General features: G+C 43.6%; 2 protein-coding genes across 20 annotated transcripts in view; one reads left to right on the forward strand and one right to left on the reverse strand.

Moving 5' to 3' along the window:
• BTBD10 (BTB domain containing 10) overlaps positions 1 to 11,039 on the forward strand; it is a 29,830-nt gene extending 18,791 nt beyond the window's left edge. For 9 of the 10 annotated variants that reach the window (XM_030273099.4, XM_030273093.4, XM_030273091.4 and 6 more), the window contains 7 exons: positions 2,474 to 2,667; positions 3,327 to 3,612; positions 5,243 to 5,345; positions 6,066 to 6,186; positions 7,163 to 7,360; positions 7,929 to 8,039; positions 9,975 to 11,039. In XM_030273099.4, coding sequence (XP_030128959.1) covers positions 2,514 to 2,667; positions 3,327 to 3,612; positions 5,243 to 5,345; positions 6,066 to 6,186; positions 7,163 to 7,360; positions 7,929 to 8,039; positions 9,975 to 10,285 — 1,284 coding nt within the window. In that variant the 5' untranslated portion in view covers positions 2,474 to 2,513 and the 3' untranslated portion in view covers positions 10,286 to 11,039. 10 annotated transcript variants of the gene reach the window in all.
• A 284-nt stretch (positions 11,040 to 11,323) lies between these two features.
• The window catches only part of BMAL1 (basic helix-loop-helix ARNT like 1), a 48,000-nt gene continuing 39,906 nt past the window's right edge, over positions 11,324 to 19,417 (reverse strand). For all 10 annotated transcript variants that reach the window (XM_072929469.1, XM_030273424.4, XM_041716436.2 and 7 more), the window contains 7 exons: positions 17,374 to 17,480; positions 16,889 to 17,039; positions 16,231 to 16,319; positions 15,270 to 15,378; positions 13,458 to 13,551; positions 12,411 to 12,513; positions 11,324 to 12,022 (listed from right to left, as the gene is read on the reverse strand). In XM_072929469.1, the coding sequence (XP_072785570.1) occupies positions 11,862 to 12,022; positions 12,411 to 12,513; positions 13,458 to 13,551; positions 15,270 to 15,378; positions 16,231 to 16,319; positions 16,889 to 17,039; positions 17,374 to 17,480 (814 nt within the window). In that variant the 3' untranslated portion in view covers positions 11,324 to 11,861. The remainder of the gene's footprint in view (positions 12,023 to 12,410; positions 12,514 to 13,457; positions 13,552 to 15,269; positions 15,379 to 16,230; positions 16,320 to 16,888; positions 17,040 to 17,373; positions 17,481 to 19,417) is intronic.

The raw sequence follows: 19,417 nt of genomic DNA on the forward strand, positions 1-19,417 counted from the left end.
AGTGGTTCAGTTTCATTTTCTAGCGTGTTTCCCTTATTTAAAGCAAATAGAGCTCTTTAGCTTCTGAGAAACAGTGAGTCATGCATTTTGATACTATAAAATGTGACACCTGCAAAACTCTGTTTTCTCACAGCATGGCTGGAAATGTTATCAGGTCTAGGATCAAAGCTGTGCTTCAACAGAGGCCTGGTCACATGAGGCTTTATTGGGATTTGCAGAGATGTTTTGTCACCCGACTGCTATGTAGGTGTTTGAGTACTCCACACATACACACCCCCTTTTGTGGCACTCTTGATTATACCATAACATGCAAATAGAAATGCACAGATGAGATATAGAGCTTATTTAAAAAAAATCATAGCCTTTTTGGAAGTTTAGTTGTAGTAGTAATGAATATTGTCATGTTTAAACTTGGGCTAGACTTTGGTCTTGAATTTGAGACTGTAATCCATGTGTTTAATAATTTATCTATATTTTTTATCTATTAAAGTGGTTACATCGTGTAACCATGTAAACATGTAACATGGGATGTGTATATCTGTCTCAAAGGAAAGGTGCAAAGGTTTTCCTAAATTGTTGATATTGTTTTCAGCTTTTTTGGAGGTTTGCAGATCTCACTCTTGCAAACTTTTGCACATTTCACTTTCAAAGTAAAGAATTTGCCTTTCTCTATTAAAGAGGTAAAACAAGTAAGGAGACTTGTTAGCTGTGCTGAAATGTTATAAATTTTAATACCTTCAGAACTGCATTGGAAGTCCTCAGGAAATTTCCTATAATGGAAGTGCTTCGATCATTATTTTTGGAGTGTAAATCTGAGCATTTTCAGCCAGAAGCAAGGCTTGCAGTTCTTTTTCCCTTATTCAATAGACCTTTGGCTGACTCAACATCCCAAAGATGCATTTCTTACTGCAGCATATTTTAAGCTTGGCAGGAAACAGGATTGCAGTAGATTCCCTCTGCACCAAACTTGTGCTTTGTCAACAGGAGATCCTGCCCTCATTCTGGCAGGGCAGGGAGAAGCTCATGTGCCGTGGTGAGAGGTACATTTCTGATTCCTTGCCTTGTGCTAAACACTCATCTGTCACAGCCTCTTCATTCTCGGTTGAGCTCCTCTTATCAATCTCTGAAACCTGAAATTGCAACATCTCATGCTAGTGGAAAGCCTTGATTTTTTTTTTTATCATTACTTCTAAACAACCTAAAAAGAGGACACTACTCAATCTGCTTGTCCAGTGAATGCTTTTCTATTTGTTGTGCTTGTCCTAGTCAGGCCATCATTCTTACCTCTCTGTGTTCTCCTACAGCACTCCTGCAGTCATTATTTCAGGTCTCTTGGTGGGAGTTATGGGATCTGCAGGTTGCAAGCAAGAGGGGCATTGAGGTTCCTCTGGGAAATCATGACTCTGCTTTGTCTGGCAGACCTTGTAGCAGGAGTCTGTCTGGGTTATCTCCTACCTGAGGCTTTGGGAATTTCTTCAGTTAAACCCATAAATAAGGAGTGTTCTCATGCCCACACTTCAAAGGTAAACAGCAAAAAACTGCTTTAGGAATTCTGGTGGGGTGCAAGGACACAGATATGTCTGTGCTGTCCAGACATAAATTTGTCTCTTTTAAAGAGTATAAATAGAAGATACAAGGATTTTTGGCAAATTCAACAATAGCTGTTCCACTTTGGTTTTCAATTTTTAGATAGTTTCAGGGTGTTGTGAGATCTCAAAACTGACTAGTTTTGTTAGTTGGTTTAATAATTGCAAAATGTAATCGATATCTTGAGTTCAGTAATGTAACTTAATCACAGTCTAAAACATCTTAAACTATTATATTAAATTTGCTGGTTTGGAACAAATATCCTACTTGTTACTGACAGTCTGGTAGGTCGTGGCTTTGATAGTATAGTCCATGTCTGGTTGTAGTGGCTTATTGTTCTTTTTAAGAATAAGTGAAAATTTAAAACAAAATGTGCAGAAACAAACTCTTGGCTGATGTGTCTTGATGTGTCCCCTCATTTAAGACTGACTACGTTTGCAAAGGGCAAATTGCAGGAAAAGTGTAGTCAGCCTGTGGCCTGAGGAGGTTTTTCCAAACTAGGTTGCATTGGAAAAAAAAGATCCCTAACTTCTAATTTCATTCTTTGATGAGAACATTTAATTTAACAGTAAGAATTAACAAAAAAAAGCTTGTTTGTATTTGACCTACCCATTCTGAAGAGATTTGTATGAATGCATCTTCACAGGCAGGCTCAGCTGATCAGGTGCTGTTTCTGTAAATCACACAGCAGCAAACAGGTAATTCCTGCTGCCTACTTAATGTTCCAAGTAAATGTAAATACAAACATAAGTGCAGCAAAGAAAATGGAGTTGGATAATCCTAATCTTGGGAACCTCTCCAGGGAGTGTGAATGCCTTGAAAATGTAGATGTGTAATGTCTCTGAAACTTTGAAATGCTGAAGATGTCACTTGTTTCTGCTTTCAGCACCTCATCCCGTGTTGCTAAAGGAATAGACTACACCAAAATGAGCCTCCATGGTGCCAGTGGTGGACACGAGAGATCGAGGGACAGGCGCAGATCCAGTGACAGATCTCGTGACTCATCCCACGAAAGAGCAGAATCTCAGCTCACTCCATGCATCAGGAATGTCACTTCACCAACAAGACAGTATCATTCTGGTGTGTGCAGATCTCTGCCATTTCAGGATTAAAATTCTCTGAATTTGAGTACTATTATATTAAAGGATATACAATAAAAAGTGTTATATGTTGATGGCACAACATGCAGATTTCTTACATATGCCCTGGGCTAGGAATACCCTTCTTTGATAGGCTGCAACTTTTTTTTCCAGTCTACAGTGTGTATTCCTATATGATGCTCTTATTTAGTTCAAATCACAAGAGCAATCTAATGTTTATAAGATAATTGACTGAATACATTCCCTTTACTCAGTAGGGTCTAGGTATTTGGAAATCGAGGAAATGGGGATTTTTTTAAGTGACAAAATATAGTTTGTTTCTTTGAGCTGTAGCACCAACTGTGATGCAATAGCTCCTGTGCTGAGTTCTTTTTTCAGTACTAGAGTAGTAAATTTTCTTTGTAAAGATTTTTGGGGAAGGTGAGGTGAATTTGATGTTTAGGTGATACAGACTTTGGAATCTCATAAATGGGCAGTTACTTTTGAAGTTTTTTTCAACCAGAATAGATTTAACCAAAATAATTTGTATTTCTCAAATGGATGTGTTTTGTGCCTGGAAAGACACAAACTCCGTAGGACTCCTGTAAATGAATAATTTCATTTCCTATTTTTTCTCCTTCCACCTTGTCACCACCAAAGATCGCGAGAAGGATCACAGTTCATCCCGGCCCAGCAGCCCCCGGCCCCAGAAGACGTCCCCCAATGGTTCTGTGGTCAGCATGGGCACCAGCAGCAGGAACAGCAGCCAGTCCAGCTCAGATGGCAGCTGCAAGGCTGGTGGGGAAATGGTGTTTGTGTATGAAAATGGCAAAGAGGGAGCTCGGAATGTCAGAACTTCTGAGCGAGTAACGCTCATCGTGGACAACACCAGATTTGTTGTAGATCCTTCCATCTTCACTGCACAACCTAACACAATGTTGGGCAGGTCTGTATCTTTTTTTGTTTTTTTTTTTTTTTTTTTCCTTAGTCCCCAACTGTTCCAGAGAGCCAATAATCCTTAGTGGATATTTAAACTGTTTGAATACCTGTTGGTCTCATATTGCTGCAGCTGATCTTGCTAATGTTACATATTACCAATCACAAATGTCTTTAAAAATCAAATGCAAGTTCTCTGGTTTTGCAGGGAAGCCAAGAGATGTCTCTTACCTAGATATGACAGCTGATAAATAAATTACCATTTCATGATGATCCCATTTCTTTCTGTCTTCCTGGGCATTGCTTCTATGTTCAGTCTGCCTCACTCTTGCTCATTTTTAAAGCTAGGTGCTTCATAAAACAAAGTGGCATAGTGAGTGTAGATAGTCTGTGTCAAAACAGCAAGGAGGAAAATCTTGAAAGAATTAATTTTGCTTAGTGGGCCTACCCTGACAATGTGCAAGGTCAGCCCTTTTATCTTCTGAAATGTCAAATAATCAGTATAGCAGCCCTGAGCCACTCAGCAGAGAGGCTGAATGCTCAAAATGATCAACACTTGAATGCAAGTGCACAGTATGCGTGTAATGTTTTCTGTAGAAACCTATAATGAGCAATATATTTAACATGTTTACTTGGTGGGAAGAGATTCAATACTTGCCTTGCTCAAATTCTGGTTGGTTTTGCCTTTTCCAAATGCAGAGGGCACCACTTAAAATCTTGCATCAAGAAAGAAAAGAAAGGTTTGTCTGTGTCACTTTGGATTTGGCTTTTTCATTAAAATACAGCTATTTCTCAGCACACAAGGATATAATAATATTTAAAATACACGTATATAAATCTCTTTGCCGCAGGACAGGTAATAAATGTGATTAAACTATTTCTGCTCTGTTTAAATCACTGCAGTGTGGGATAAATAGTACCTTGGATCCCTGTTTTGTGAAAAGCTGGGTGAGTCACAGAGAAGGCAAGAAATGCTTCTCTGTCTAAACTGTCAAAAGAAATCAGTGGAAATAAGAATCAATAGAATTAAATAATTGATTTAAAGCACTTGCATATTATACAATACATGCATACATGTAAATATCCAGACAGACTGAAAGCGTGTATCAGCTGAAAAAAAGCAATGAAGGTTTCCTTTTCCATGCCCAGCCTTAGAGTAAGTGATGCTGCCTAATGCACTGGATTTCTCGTGCATGTGTGATGCTGAGTTATTCTCCCTTTGGGATTGGTTCAAGGAACAAGCTTATTTTATCCTCTGCTAATTGAAAAGTAGGTTAATAAAGATATGGAAATACTGCTCTCACACGCAGGTTATTTATAAATCCACTTTCCCTCAATGTCAGCCCTCAGGACAGTCAGTAAGCAGGAACAGCTTGGGAGGTAAAAGTAACTATAATAAGAATGTGTTATTTGCCTTAAGCCTGTATCCTGTTAGGCTGTGTTTTTCTAAATATCATTTCTTGTAGAGTGTCAGAAAAGGCACGTCAGGTCATGAAGTGAAAAACATAATCCCAACTGAACAGAATGCACTGCTTTTCCCTGCAGTTTCTGTACAATTTATTGAATTTTATTTTTCTTATTTACAAACGAGAAAACCATAGTGAGGAATTCTAACCCAAATTACTTTCATTCTTGAGCAGGATGTTTGGATCAGGCAGAGAACACAACTTTACACGGCCCAATGAGAAAGGAGAGTATGAAGTTGCTGAAGGAATTGGTTCCACTGTGTTTCGTGCTATTCTGGTGAGTCTTTAGGGGCAAATACTGTTAGGACAAGCACTATCAAGAAGTAAAACCTCTTGTTTTAATCCATCTTGCATATCTAGATTTTGTGGATGGCACAGATACTGCTCTTCATACTGTTTAGTAGAGGGAAGAAGATGCTTTTCCTAGACCCCTTTTTCCTAGACATGAACACGTGACAGTCAGGGAGAGAGAAAGTACACATGAAAGAAACCAAAAATTACTGCTGCCAGCAATCAGGTCACTTTTTCCTATGCATTTAGTTCACAAAATTCAAGTATATTCTGCCCTTCTAGAGCTGAAATTAGGTGAAACAGAATACTGGAAGTGAACTTCACACAGCTAACAGGAGTAAAGCAAACTTCAGTCTGAGATGGAAATGGCTCCTTATTTAATATCCACACAAGGAAGTAGAGGTGCTGGACTGCTTTGTCAGCAGCCTTGGAATGGGAAGAGCTCAGTGAAGTATAGATAAAAGACAGCAAAATTATCTGTAATAATAGTTGTTACTTAAATAACAATTTTAACCAGAACTCACTGCCCTGAATGCAGCTCTGAAAACTGATAAATTTGAGGACAGGAAGATTCACAAAGTTTAACATTTGTTGCTGTCTTCCATTTTGCGGGCTTTCTTTGTGGAGAAGGTATCATGAATGAAATTATGAAATGTTCCTGTTGGTGAAGGTTGTGCATTGTGTTTTTTCTTGGTGCATCCTGCAGGATTACTACAAGACTGGGGTGATACGCTGTCCTGATGGGATATCTATTCCTGAACTGAGGGAAGCATGTGACTATCTCTGTATCTCCTTTGAGTATAGTACTATAAAATGCAGAGATCTGAGTAAGTACAGAGTTTATTAAAATAATTTGAATTATAGAAATTGACTTAAGTGCATGTGTGTTAATTCTAAATCATGTCCTTTATTGAGATAAAGAAGATGGCTGGCACTACATGAATAAAATCCATCCCTTTTTATCTCTTATGTAATAAAGCCCTAAAACCAATGGATTTATGTTCTTTGGAAAATGTCTGATATTTCAGCATCTAATTCTGTGCTGTGGTCACCCTGTGGAATACTTAGCTCTGTGGTTGCATTTGCAGAACAGATACAGTTACATTCAGTGGTACCTTTTTTTGCAGAGGACAGAGAGGATAATTTTTCATCTCCTTGCTTAGGAGAATGGGGCTGTCTCCCTGGTGGCAGTAGCACAGCTTTGCTGGTGGAGTGGGCTGCTCCAGGGTTCCCAGCACTGCTGTTCTCTGCAGCTCCCTCACTCCTGAGCACAGCCCAAGCCTTGGCCTGGGCCCTCTCCCTGTGTGTGCAGTGCAGGGCCAGCCCATGGCATTCCTGCTGGGAATGCTGTGCAGCACCCCAGAGCCTTCCCTGGCAGGGCCACCCCCCCTGCCCCATGCCCCAGCTCTCTGTCCTTCCAGGAATTTAGCAGCTCCTGCCCTCAGGGCTCTGAGAAGCTTTGGTTTTAAGCTGCTGCTTATGAAACATGGGTTGTGTGCTCTGCTCTCCCAGCAACTGGCTCAAATGATGTTTCTTTTAGGAAAATCAAGAGCAGCCTTGCACAGTTACCAAATATTTAGGAGGAGGAGATCTCAAAGTCTGCCTAACATCCTGCAGTTAGTACCTGCAGAACAGGCTGGTAAATACTCAAACAAGGTCTGAACTTACATAAGCCCATAGACTAAGTGTCTTTACACCTGTCTGCAGTAATACTACCAGATAAACAGATCTACTCTTTCTTATTGCTGCCTTCATCTCTTTACCAAGCTCTCAAATGTGCCTATGCTTAAATTTTTTTTCTAGGTGCTCTCATGCATGAATTGTCAAATGATGGTGCTCGCAAGCAATTTGAGTTTTACCTGGAAGAAATGATTCTCCCATTGATGGTAGCCAGTGCCCAAAGTGGGGAGAGGGAGTGCCACATTGTTGTGCTGACAGATGATGATGTTGTTGACTGGGATGAAGAGTATCCCCCCCAAATGGGAGAGGAGTATTCACAAAGTAAGTTTATCCTCACTGTTCCCACCAAGCCGTGGTAGAGGTAGCAGTGAATGTGCTGATTTAAAGTTGTTGCACAGAAATAAACCTCTTAGTCTGAGTAGTTCTGCTTAATAATATTTTGTTTCACAGAAGCGTATGTTGCTTGTTATGTTCAAATGTAATTAAAACGAGAAGCTAATTTTTATTATTAAGGTATGGTCAGCCAGTGAGGGGGAAGAAAATGCTGTAGAAAGAGCTTGAGAAGGGAAATGGGTAGGAGTCATGTTTACCATGGGAGAACAACTAGAGGTTTTTTTGAGGAAAAAAACAAGTGTTACTATTTCTGGAATATTACAGTTGTGTGGATGATGAGTTTCAGCACCTGTAAATGGACTGTATTTCCCCGCAAGATGTGCACCCAACCCATTCCCCAGTATCTTCAGCAGTTTTTCTCTAGATTTCTTGAGTTTCTCTTGCTCTTCTGAATTAAAAATACAAAAGTAAAGCAAAACAGTGGAAAAGATAAATTAAGGCTAGAAGGTTAATATTTCATACAGGGAGTTTTTTTCTCATTAAAATGTATTTTTAGTTATTTACAGCACAAAGTTGTATAGATTCTTCAAATACATTGAAAATAGAGACGTGGCCAAATCAGTTCTGAAGGAAAGGGGGCTCAAGAAGATCCGACTGGGCATCGAAGGTAAGGGAAGCATTGCTTGTGCTCTCCCTCTTTGGCCTTCAGGGTCTGCTGCACTTCTCTGCTGCATGGCTTTCTCTGTAGGTGGAAAAGCAAGGGGTCAGTGTTATCTTTCCTGCTGAGGCTGGGTGGCAGGATGGCCAGAGGGGGAATGGTACCCAGCTAGAAAACCTGACTATGGGCTCCAGGCTGGTGTCCAAGCTGTGTCTGGCTGCTGGGCTCTGTGCAGACAACTTAGGTGCTTTCTCCTGCCTTCATGACTTGCATCTCATGCCCTGTACCCTTTAGTTTCCACACAAAATCTTCTCTGTGCTTTGTTTGAAGTAACAAGGCATTTGTATAGCTTTGGATATTGGGTTCTTGGGCTGGTATCCTCTCCAGGGTGTAAAATGAAAAATGTTATGTTAAGTGGCAGGCAGGCATTTTCTTTCAGGAAGTACAAAACTGTCCAGTGGACCAGTGAAGTGCAAATACTGATCTGAAATAAACATCATGTAAGTTAGGAGGCTGCTCTGTAATTCCTCACTGAGTAATCTGATTTTTATCGTGAATGTAAGAACTGGGTTTCTTTGCATTACAGTTTCCTTGTGATTGCTGACCCAGATATTTTAGAATCCAGCCTTTATAATTAGCAGGATTTCTATCATTCACTCACCAAGTTGTCATAGTTACGCTTGTAATTTGCCAAGATAAAGCAAATGCTTTTAACTGGTGAGCTCTAAAATAACTAATTTCAGCTGAACAAGGTGGCAGCCTTCTAGCTAAACAAGAACTGGCCCTGCCTGTAATGCTGGCTAATAGCAGATTATTTCTGCTGGCATTTCTTGGTTTGACAAGGAACAGCTGTGGCACCAAACTGTGATGCTGCTGCCCTGCAGTAATGTGTAAAATGGACTTTATTGTTGGGGCACAGGGAGAGGTGACTCGACCACAGCACAACCATCTGCACTGGCAGTGCCAGGGGGAGCTGTGCTGTGTGTCCCAGCAGGGCTGATGTTGCTGTGCTCTGTGCAGTCAGGGCTGATGTTGCTGTGCAGTCAGGGCTGATGTTGCTGTGCTCTGTGCAGTCAGGGCTGATGTTGCTGTGCAGTCAGGGCTGATGTTGCTGTGCTCTGTGCAGTCAGGGCTGATGTTGCTGTGCCCTGCACAGTCAGGGCTGATGTTGCTGTGCTCTGTGCAGTCAGGGCTGATGTTGCTGTGCCCTGCACAGTCAGGGCTGATGTTGCTGTGCAGTCAGGGCTGATGTTGCTGTGCTCTGTGCAGTCAGGGCTGATGTTGCTGTGCCCTGCACAGTCAGGGCTGATGTTGCTGTGCAGTCAGGGCTGATGTTGCTGTGCTCTGTGCAGTCAGGGCTGATGTTGCTGTGCCCTGCACAGTCAGGGCTGATGTTGCTGTGCTCTGTGCAGTCAGGGCTGATGTTGCTGTGCAGTCAGGGCTGATGTTGCTGTGCTCTCTGCAGTCAGGGCTGATGTTGCTGTGCAGTCAGGGCTGATGTTGCTGTGCTCTCTGCAGTCAGGGCTGATGTTGCTGTGCTCTGTAGGGCAGGGCTGATGTTGCTGTGCTCTGCACAGTCAGGGCTGATGTTGCTGTGCAGTCAGGGCTGATGTTGCTGTGCTCTGTGCAGTCAGGGCTGATGTTGCTGTGCCCTGCACAGTCAGGGCTGATGTTGCTGTGCTCTGTGCAGTCAGGGCTGATGTTGCTGTGCAGTCAGGGCTGATGTTGCTGTGCTCTCTGCAGTCAGGGCTGATGTTGCTGTGCAGTCAGGGCTGATGTTGCTGTGCTCTCTGCAGTCAGGGCTGATGTTGCTGTGCTCTGTAGGGCAGGGCTGATGTTGCTGTGCTCTGCACAGTCAGGGCTGATGTTGCTGTGCAGTCAGGGCTGATGTTGCTGTGCTCTCTGCAGTCAGGGCTGATGTTTCTGTGCTCCTGCCTCTGCCAGGTTACCCCACGTACAAGGAGAAGGTGAAGAAGCGGCCGGGCGGGAGGCCGGAGGTGATTTACAACTACGTGCAGCGGCCATTCATCCGCATGTCGTGGGAGAAGGAGGAGGGGAAGAGCCGGCACGTCGACTTCCAGTGCGTGAAGAGCAAGTCCATCACCAACCTGGCGGCGGCAGCAGCCGACATCCCGCAGGACCAGCTGGTGGTGATGCACCCCACGCCGCAGGTGGACGAGCTGGACATCCTGCCCATGCACCCCGCGCCCAGCAGCAGCGAGCTGGAGGCCGAGGGCCAGAACCCCCCGCTCTGATGGCGCTGCCCCAGCACAAGCATGCTCCCAGTGACTGCTCCCAGCTCATACACACTGCACCGCCAGTTTCTCCATTGTGTTCCCGTGGTAGGATATTGCAGCAGGGACCTGGCACGGCCCCCGGGGATGTCTGGTTGCTCTGGAGGAGTGCAGCTCGGGCTGCCGGGCTCGGTGACGTTCGTGTCTGTGTTTACCAGTAGGTTTGTGACGTGGGTGACTCGTGAGCTGGCCTGGCCCCGCTCCGCGGCCCCGCGGCGCTGTCGTGGCACGGGGTTAAGAAGCAGAGTGGGAATTGATAGTAGCACTTTACAAATGGTTGAGAAATGGAATTTGAAGCCATTTTTTATAAATGTATTGCACAATACTAACAAAGTGCTTCTATCAAAGGTATTAACTGTACATAACTTTGCTCTGAATAGATTGACCCTTTTAAAGTTATTGTATATGGTTGAGCACAAAACTACTTACTCTTGGGTTTTTGGATTGAGGACGTGATTCAATGACCCATGTAACATCTTGTTCGAGTTCTTTAGTGAATTTTTTCACTTGTTTGCAGCGTGAGCCATGTTAAAAAATTGTGAACAACGGACAGGGGCTTTATCTTAAATTCTGCCTTACCTTAAGCTGTTCACAAATATTTATTTAATACATTTTTCTTAAGTGTCATGAAATAGGAAAATGCAAATGGTTCATTCTTCATTTATTAATGATTGTAAACAAGTTTTTCATGCAAATAAACTTTCCATTATTTTAATGGGCTTGAATTATCTGCAAATGATGAATTTTGCAATTAGTTGCATTTCTTTCCTCAGGGGAAGAATGGTTAATATTAAGTGAAAAACAAGTATTTCTTTAAGATAATCAGCCTATTTCAATGCACCTACCTGTTGTGCTTTTCTTAGGCTAAACCTGGATCTAGGAGTAAGTAACAGGAGCTTCTCTGGGAATACTGTCGTGACAAAGTTGTGTAAGTGTAGGTAAGGCACTGGCTTTCCTCCCTTTTCCCCCAAGGCTAAAGAAATGATAAATACCAAGTGCTTCTAGCATGCACCTTCAGCAGGGTTTTATCAAATTTATTTATCAAAGTAAATGCTCCATCTTAGAACAAGGGAAACATTTATTTTAAAAATATTTAACTGTCTAATACATTACACTTTAACAATATTTATAGTAAAGGATTCTTACAAGAAAGAATAAACAGCTTTATGGTACAATTAGTATAAGAAATATCCACATGGGGACCGTTTTGCAGTGTAAAAACACACCATACATCTGAAATGGTCATTTGCATATAAAAGCTACCACTGATGCCAGTGAGTTGCACAGTGATTTAAAAAAAATTTCAAACAACAGAATCCAAAATATACAAGTATTGCAAGCTATACACAGCTAACCAAATCAACACAGAACACTGTAGCAGGTTATTCCACTTTGTCTGAAGTTACACACGGTAGGATGAGTTGCATTCTGACACAGCTTTTATGGAGTTCCCACATAAAAGCCTCTCAGTCCCACGAGTTCCACAGACCGCAGAGCTCCAGCAGTAAATGCACTTGGCTGTTGGGTGCTGGGTGGGTTACAGGGGCCAGGGCAGGTCGCTGAAGTCCACGGGGCCGCCGAGCCCCGCGTCGGCCTCCAGCAGGCTCATGATGACGGCCATGGCCGCCTCGTCGTTGCTGGGGCTGCTGGAGCCCTGCTCCGTGTCGATCATGTCCATGCCGATGTGGGAGTTCTCCCCTGCAGGGAACACAGCGCTGCCACCCTGCTGCAGTGCCTCATCCGGGGCACCCCTGCAGCTGGGTGGCAGAGGAGGGACACTGGGTCACTCCTCAGCAGGGACAACCCAAGTGCCAGTGTGCACACAACGCTGCAGCAGCACCTGGGAGCAGCTGAGCTACACCACACCAGCCCGGGGAAAGAGGCTTCCAAGCACTACCTAAGGACATTCCAGCATTAAGTTTGTAAAATAGGCTGCCAGGTGCCTCTTTGGGCACACAGAGTGCCTTGTGCCTCAGCTGGAGCCTGCAGATGGCAAAAGCAAATGACTGCTAAAACCAACCCTCTTGTTGCAGTGTGCATGTGTGTTCAGCTGGTACTGAGGGTGTTCACGTGTGACTTCACTTACCCAGGATAGAGGAGTTGTCGGAATATGGGTACCCAGAATTATCCTGGATTTGCCCAGACAGCAGCCCAGCTGAAGAAATGTCTGGAGTGCCGCCATTCAAGATCTTGAAAGACAAAACAGAAGCTCTAAAGCAGCATGAAATGGTACATTAAGTCTTAAACTGTCCTATACGGGAATTTTTAATATAGGGTAGATATATAACCCTGTGGTTTATAACAAACAATCTTCTAAATAAGGAGAAATATCAAGGGGGTGCTGAAAACACTCAATCCTCCACCTGCATTTTCCTTTATACCATGCCAGCAGCCCCTGTTCTGGGGACATGTTTAATACTGTAGGGCAGAAGAAGAAAGAATAACTATTTACCAGAATTGTAACTCTGTTCCAACCTGGAGTTTTAGTTCAAGAACAAAGAGAGCTGAGAACAGACAGAAATATTTACTGTCTGTTCCAGGACAAGCAATTCTTACAAGCAAATCATCATTTCTGAGAAAAGAAGGTTAAGGGTCTGAAGTAGTGCATAAGGATCTGGGTAAGTGTTCTTGCTTTGGATAAAACTTCCATAAGCATTTAGAGATTGCTGGGAGCAGCCAGGACAAGAGTTCAGGTAATGGCACCTGAGTGCTACTCAAGCAATCTCAGAGCAAGGCAGGTGCACGGTGTTGACTTGAAAACAACCTCTGAGCCCAGGCAAGCACCAGTTGTGCTGGCTTGTGCTCAGGAACACTGGTGGGATTCACTCAGGCACAGCCTGTGCTCAGTGCCAGCACTGCCAGCGTTCACCAGCATGGGCTGTCAGAGAGTTTTGGAGGGTGGAGAGCCATGAGGAGAGCTGTTCCTTGCAGCTCTACTGAAAACATCCAACCTAAAGGGCAGGTGAGTGTCAAACACTGCTGGAGTTTGGGATGTGCTGCTGGCTGCCCTTCAGGGAGTGCTGTACAGCGGTGTCACCACCTCAGTGCTTTGGCTCAGCCCTCTTTGCAGCCCAGCAGCTCTTCCCTGAGCACAGTCCCACATCCCCTGCCCCACTGTGGGGCTTGTTCTTACCTTCTTCCCTCCTGGCGAGGATGTGTCGGGTGGGGGGGTGCTGGTGATGTTCAGGGGACTTGAGCCACAGCTGGAAGGTGATGATCCCCTTATCCTAAAACAGGCATAAAACAGGGCATGCATTTACAAGCAACTCAGATACTTGGAGTTCTAAATGCTGACTTCAATATCAAGTCCCATAAGGTGCTAAAATCATGAGGTTTCATTTTTGTAATCTCCCTTTTCCAGTGTTCCCTCACACCAGCAGGAGCAGCAATGCTGTTATTTGCAGCCAGACCATCAGTCCTGTGTAAATCCAGCCTGCTTGATCTGCAAGCTTTACCTTCTCCCTGTTTTTTTCCTGGACAGCCTTCACAGAGTCAGAAGGAAAAGGTCCTAAGGGGTCCCTAAGGGCTGCCAAGGAAAGCCTCATTTCTGAGTATTTTACTTCAATTTCCACCAGCTAAGAGTTCCAGCTGCCTCAGTCACAGTAACCCAGACTCCTCCAGTGAGCTCCTGCTACAGAAGTCCACTGGACACTGGATTGTTTGTAACTGCTCAAAGCCACATTGTTCACTTCCATTTTCCACAGCTTGATCAAACATCATTAATAATGAATAATGTATTGACTACAGGACCAATGAATCTCCAGACTAAAGGGAGGAGGGGTAGTTACAGAGAAAAGCAATGGAAATGGGATTCTTCTCCTTGGCAGAGTTCCCCTGGGAAAGCTGAACAGAAGGCAGCTTTGGAAAATAGTAACAGCTGCTGAAAAAGGACTGGAACTAACCCAGGGTCCGAACTGAAATGCAAACATGGGTGGTAACTGCACTACTACACTCACTTGGGCTAATTAAATGTTTTACAGCTACTAAAAGGGATGGTTAAGCTTAGAAGTAATGATTCAACCATGTTTTTCTTCTTTCCCTCTTTCCCTTTTTTCCTATTCCTACAGAGAGGAATGAAGCCATAGGGATAGGGCTGCAGCTGCCTGAAGTGAGGACAGAGGGAGTCTCTTGCCTGCAGCAGGAACACAACTATGGGAAACAACTGACTGTGTTCCTGGGCTGCAGCTCAGTCTGGTTAAATTGCTACCACCAAACATCTGCTGGGTGAGACCCCTTTAGGAAAAGGGAACACGGTTCCCAAGAGGAAATCAGTGGGGAACAGGGATTTTTAGCCAACAGAAATGAAGTGGTAGCCATGGAAAGCAGCTGCTCACACAGGTGAGAACACAAGAAGCAGCTGTGGATCCCCACAGTCCCTCAGTGACCCTGTGCTTGACCCAGCCCCACATCCTGACTGCCATGGGAAGGCCCCAGCATTGTGTCCTTGCCCCAGGAGCTGCAGGGGAACTGCAAAGCTCATCATGCACAGCTAACAGCTCCTAAAGCATCTGAGCTTTAGGACTGCACAAAAACAAACACTGCTGTTTTGACACACAGTCAATAGCTTCGGCATTTGGAGGTTGTGCCACTCACAGCCTCAAGTCACTGGGAAAAGAACGTCTGGAATGGATTTGTTTCTAGGTAGCTGCTCTGTTAAACTCCTGTTTCTGGTAAACAGGCCATCATCATCATCATCACCACTGCAAAGAAATGCCAGTATCAGTCTTTTGCAGCAGGAAGCTGGAAGGCTGGAACCTCCTGCCTTCCCTGTGGGGGCTGACTGCCTCAGGGATGCTGAACAGGAATCTGCAGCTGCCTCAGAAGTACAGTGGGATCATTCCTTATTCAGCTTGAATTAATTGTTCTTTCAGAGGAAATTATGGAAGTCTAACTCCTCTTGAAGAACAGTAGTAAAACAACTTCACTTCAAACCATTTTCTCTCACCTGTGAATCTCCATGATTTCTTCAGCAATCATCCTCCCTATTTTACCTGCCCCAGCTCTTGTTCCACCTGGAATTCCAGGCACAGTGGGATGGCTCCTTTTGGGGCCACCTGAAATGAGCAGAAATTTTAAGGTCAGAGAAAAGCTTGCAAACTTTCTCCACAGGGCAACTGTGTTTAGGCATTGAGTGGCTGCAGGATCTTCTGCACAGGATTTATTGACAGATCCACCAACAGGTGAGTGACTTCAAATGGATGAAAACTCTGGCTTGCACTGAGCTGTGCTGGGTTTCAGATGTCCCTCTGTGCCAGCAGGGACAGGACAGACCCCAGCTCTTAGAATCTGGCTGTTCTCTTTCAGAACTGAGCATCTGGTGCTACCTTTTGTCCAGAGCTGGTACAGCATGGCCTTGTCAGACCTGCCCTACTCTGTGCCCAAACAGGCTCTGCTCCAAACATGTTTGTTCTCTGCTTTGTGTGAAGAACTTGCCAGTGCATATTCCATTCAATAGGTGATAAACACAAGGTGCCTGATGACTGCAAATAAAGCCCCTGCAGGAATCTAAAAGTGAAGGGAAAGTGAGGTCTGGCCAGTTAGGAGCTGTTGCTGTAATGTGATTTCAGGCTTGCACAGCACTTGGGAAGTTGGAAAGAACACCTCCACTGGCACTCCCAAAGCACTCCACCTGAGAGGGGCACTTGGAAAGAGCCTGACATACTCCAAGCAGAGGCAGGAAAGAGGGCAGGAAAGGTCTCAGCATTGCTTATCCAGAATGGATAATGCTTCTGGAAACGCATATTTAACAACAGCAACCCTCAGCAGGTGGGGCTCAGCCCCAAAGCTAAACCTCCTTTTCCTTAGGACATTAACAAATCTCAGTGCAGAAGGGCAGCAAATGTGTGCAGGCAGGATGAGCTGCTCTCAGGGCAGGAGAGGCAGAGATTCCTGAGCACAGGATTTACCTTCTCCAGCCTGGAGCACGCTGTCCATGCTGTGTGGGGACGCTGCCAGCTGGGGAAAGGCCGCGTCCCCGCTGTCCAGGACCGTGGTGCTGTGGAGTGCAAGGATGAGAAAAATCAGGGACAGAAAACCCTACAGGTAGAGAACCCTAGCAGTGATTAAAACCCAAGTTATGCTGGCAGAGTTTCAGCATGGAAGGCTTCAGGGTTTCAGCAGTGTCACCCCAGGGCTGGATAAACAACAGAAATCAACCACCCTGTTCCACCTCAAAGCGTGCAGTGCAGGACCCCAACAACTTCTCAGCACAGAACTCCTAACAGCAACTATTCTGCTGAGAAGTCACCTCAAGAGAAGGGAAAAGGGGGGGAGGGGGGCAGGAAATACCTGCCAAAGCAAAGAAATGCACATCCCTTAAGTTCCTACAAAGACCAAATCCCAGCTTTTCCCAAAGAAATAAAATATTTCCATTTTCTGCCAGCTTTAACAACCAGAAATTAAATTACTGCAACTTTTAAAATAAACCCCTTCTCCCTGGGGTGTTGTCTGGAGAAGACACCTGCTGTCATACAGAAGGTGAGCTCACATTTAGGTCAAACCTCACATGAGAAAAGGGCAAAGCAATGGGCATTCCCAGGTGCCTGCTGAGGGAAAAGCACTTACGAAACGACTGTGTTTGTGGAGACAATGTATTCTACTTCTTTGGTCCAAGGGTTCATGAAACTGAACCAGCGACTCCGCAACGTAATAAAAGAGCCATCTTTTATTTTAAACTTGTAGCAGTTAGTTGTAATTTTTTCTCTTGTCTGCAAAACTGAAGACAGGCAGAAAGCAAGTCATTTGTGTTAAGCAGGCACCACAAGATAAAGAGAGCCCTTATTAGGGAAAACCCAGTTAATTCCTCCCCACATCCCTCAGGAAAAATGCTATTCCTCCCTCATCTCCCTCACCCATCCTGAACCTCAAATATTCCCTAGAAATCCATGCAAGTCTTAGATAATCACAATGTTTGGCACATACAGCACAATGCTCTGTAATGCAAACAGCAATACCCAAATCTTTTCAAGTCTGTTTGGTTTCCTTCATACACAACAACTGTTCCCAATATTTTGAACAAAATTTCTTTCCTGAATTATTAAGAACCGTACCTTGTCTGTGACATTCTGCAAGATGTGCTATATCATCTTGATGAAAATATTCATAACACGAAGTACCTAGAAGTTCCTGGGGTAAGTATGCCAGGATGGCTGTTGCCCTGGGGAAGGGAGGGAGAGGAAGAAAATAAAGGAAAAAAAAAATTAAATCTTTTCAAGTTGAAGTATCAGAGATTCTTAAAGCTCACACTGAGGCTGGGTAAGGCTCAAGTAATGCAGAAAGGAATTTTCAGCTTAGAAGGTAAAAAAAGCCTTAAGAATACTATTTTTAATTCTCAGGTAATTAAAAAGGTACCTAACACCCAGAGCCCCCAGGTATTACATTTGACCTACCATCACCAGAGGGGATGTAAGACTTTCTAAATAGCTTTGAAGATTTGCTGTAATTTTGGGAATTTAAGCCCGAAAAAAGCTGCTTGGTAGCAGCCACAAGATAACATGAAAATTTCTTTCACAAAGTGCCACTGCACAACAGACATCAAAGGATTGGAGAACTCAAGAGTAGGACAGAACAACACCACACCAAAATCAACTCCGATTTTTTACTTAGAAGAAAATTCTTAGAATTCTTAGAAGAAAATTCTGTGTTTCTTAGAAGAAAATTACTGAGGGAGAAGTGAGTGTTCCTTGAAGAATCTGAAGTAAGTGTCACAATTCCAAACCATTCCAATTCAAATTAAACATGAAGGGCAATAAGGAACAAACCCAAGTAGATCAACACCTCTTATTTAATCTCAAAAAAGCCCAAATTAAACATTATAAAATGCATAAATTAGTACATATTAATAATTATGAATAAGAACAGAAGGAAAAAAGCTGAAGCAAAAAATCTGTAGTATTTCAATGTGGGGCATTTTTGTACGTTCCCAAACACAAGAGAATTCAGCACCAGTTGAGGACACCTCAAGTCCTCCTTGACAGGGAGATCGACACCCTCAGCCTTGGAGAAGGAAACAAGAATTCAAACTGACTTTTGTTAGGGTGAGCATTATGCCAGGACACTCAAAACGCCAAGAAAACTCATCAAAGCAATCTCTAAAAGAACCACAAAGCAGCAAAACCAAGCCTATCTTTAAAATGGAAGAGCTGGGAACCCAGTCAGGCTTATTCCAGTATTTTTCCAAGAACTTAATTAACCAAGGCTTTTAGCAGCACTGCTGTGGTGGGATACCCCACACAGATGGGGAACCACCAGCATGAGCAGCTACAGGGAATTTGTCAACCCTTTTCTTTTCACAGCAGGATGAACAGGCGCTGTGGAAAGGAGAATCTGCACCAGATTACAGACATCAACAGACTGAGTGCATTCAATATCTGATCATGTTCTATTATGCAAGGAAGAAAATTGTTTGTGTCCCTCTGGAATTTCATCCTGTATTTACTTTTTTCCTCAGCTTGCTTCTCCCACTTAACAAGATAGCTCTGAATCCTGAAGCTGTATCTGATGACATCTGCATAGATAATAAACTTAACTTTACTCTCAAATTCAGCATGCTGACCAATTCAAAGTCCTGAACAAGTAAGAGCAGAGATGATTCTCTTTAAAACTCTGCTCAGTGTAGCTGCCATTCCAACAGAGAACACTGTTAGGCAGTTCCTTGGCTGTGGCAGCCCAGCTAATTGCTACCTAATCCATAGCTGTGCTTCTCCAGGGACCATGAAATCCATGAAGACAGAAAGGGTCACAGAGAGTTTAGGAAGGTTTCCTTCCCGAGTTCCTTGGGCAAATGATAAATGAACAGTGCAAGTCTATATGAACAAAACAACCTGACTTGGAAATAAATTGTTTTCAACTTTTACAGCTGCCTAAATATTCTCTAGGAAAAGCAAGGATCATTGGATGTCAGCTTCAGGCCTACAGATGAGGCTTTCTTCTAAATAATTCCCTTTCAAAGAGTCTTTTCAAGTAGCATAGGTATCCCAAGGACTGTAAACAACAGCTGGAAAGCAATTCAATAAAAGCTTATGTGTTTAAATCCAATGGGTCAACATTTTCTGAGTCTCATTATTTTAGAAATGCCTTCAAACTATACATCAG

Source organism: Taeniopygia guttata, chromosome 5 (genome assembly GCF_048771995.1).
Source record: "Taeniopygia guttata chromosome 5, bTaeGut7.mat, whole genome shotgun sequence".
Lineage (NCBI taxonomy): Eukaryota > Metazoa > Chordata > Aves > Passeriformes > Estrildidae > Taeniopygia > Taeniopygia guttata.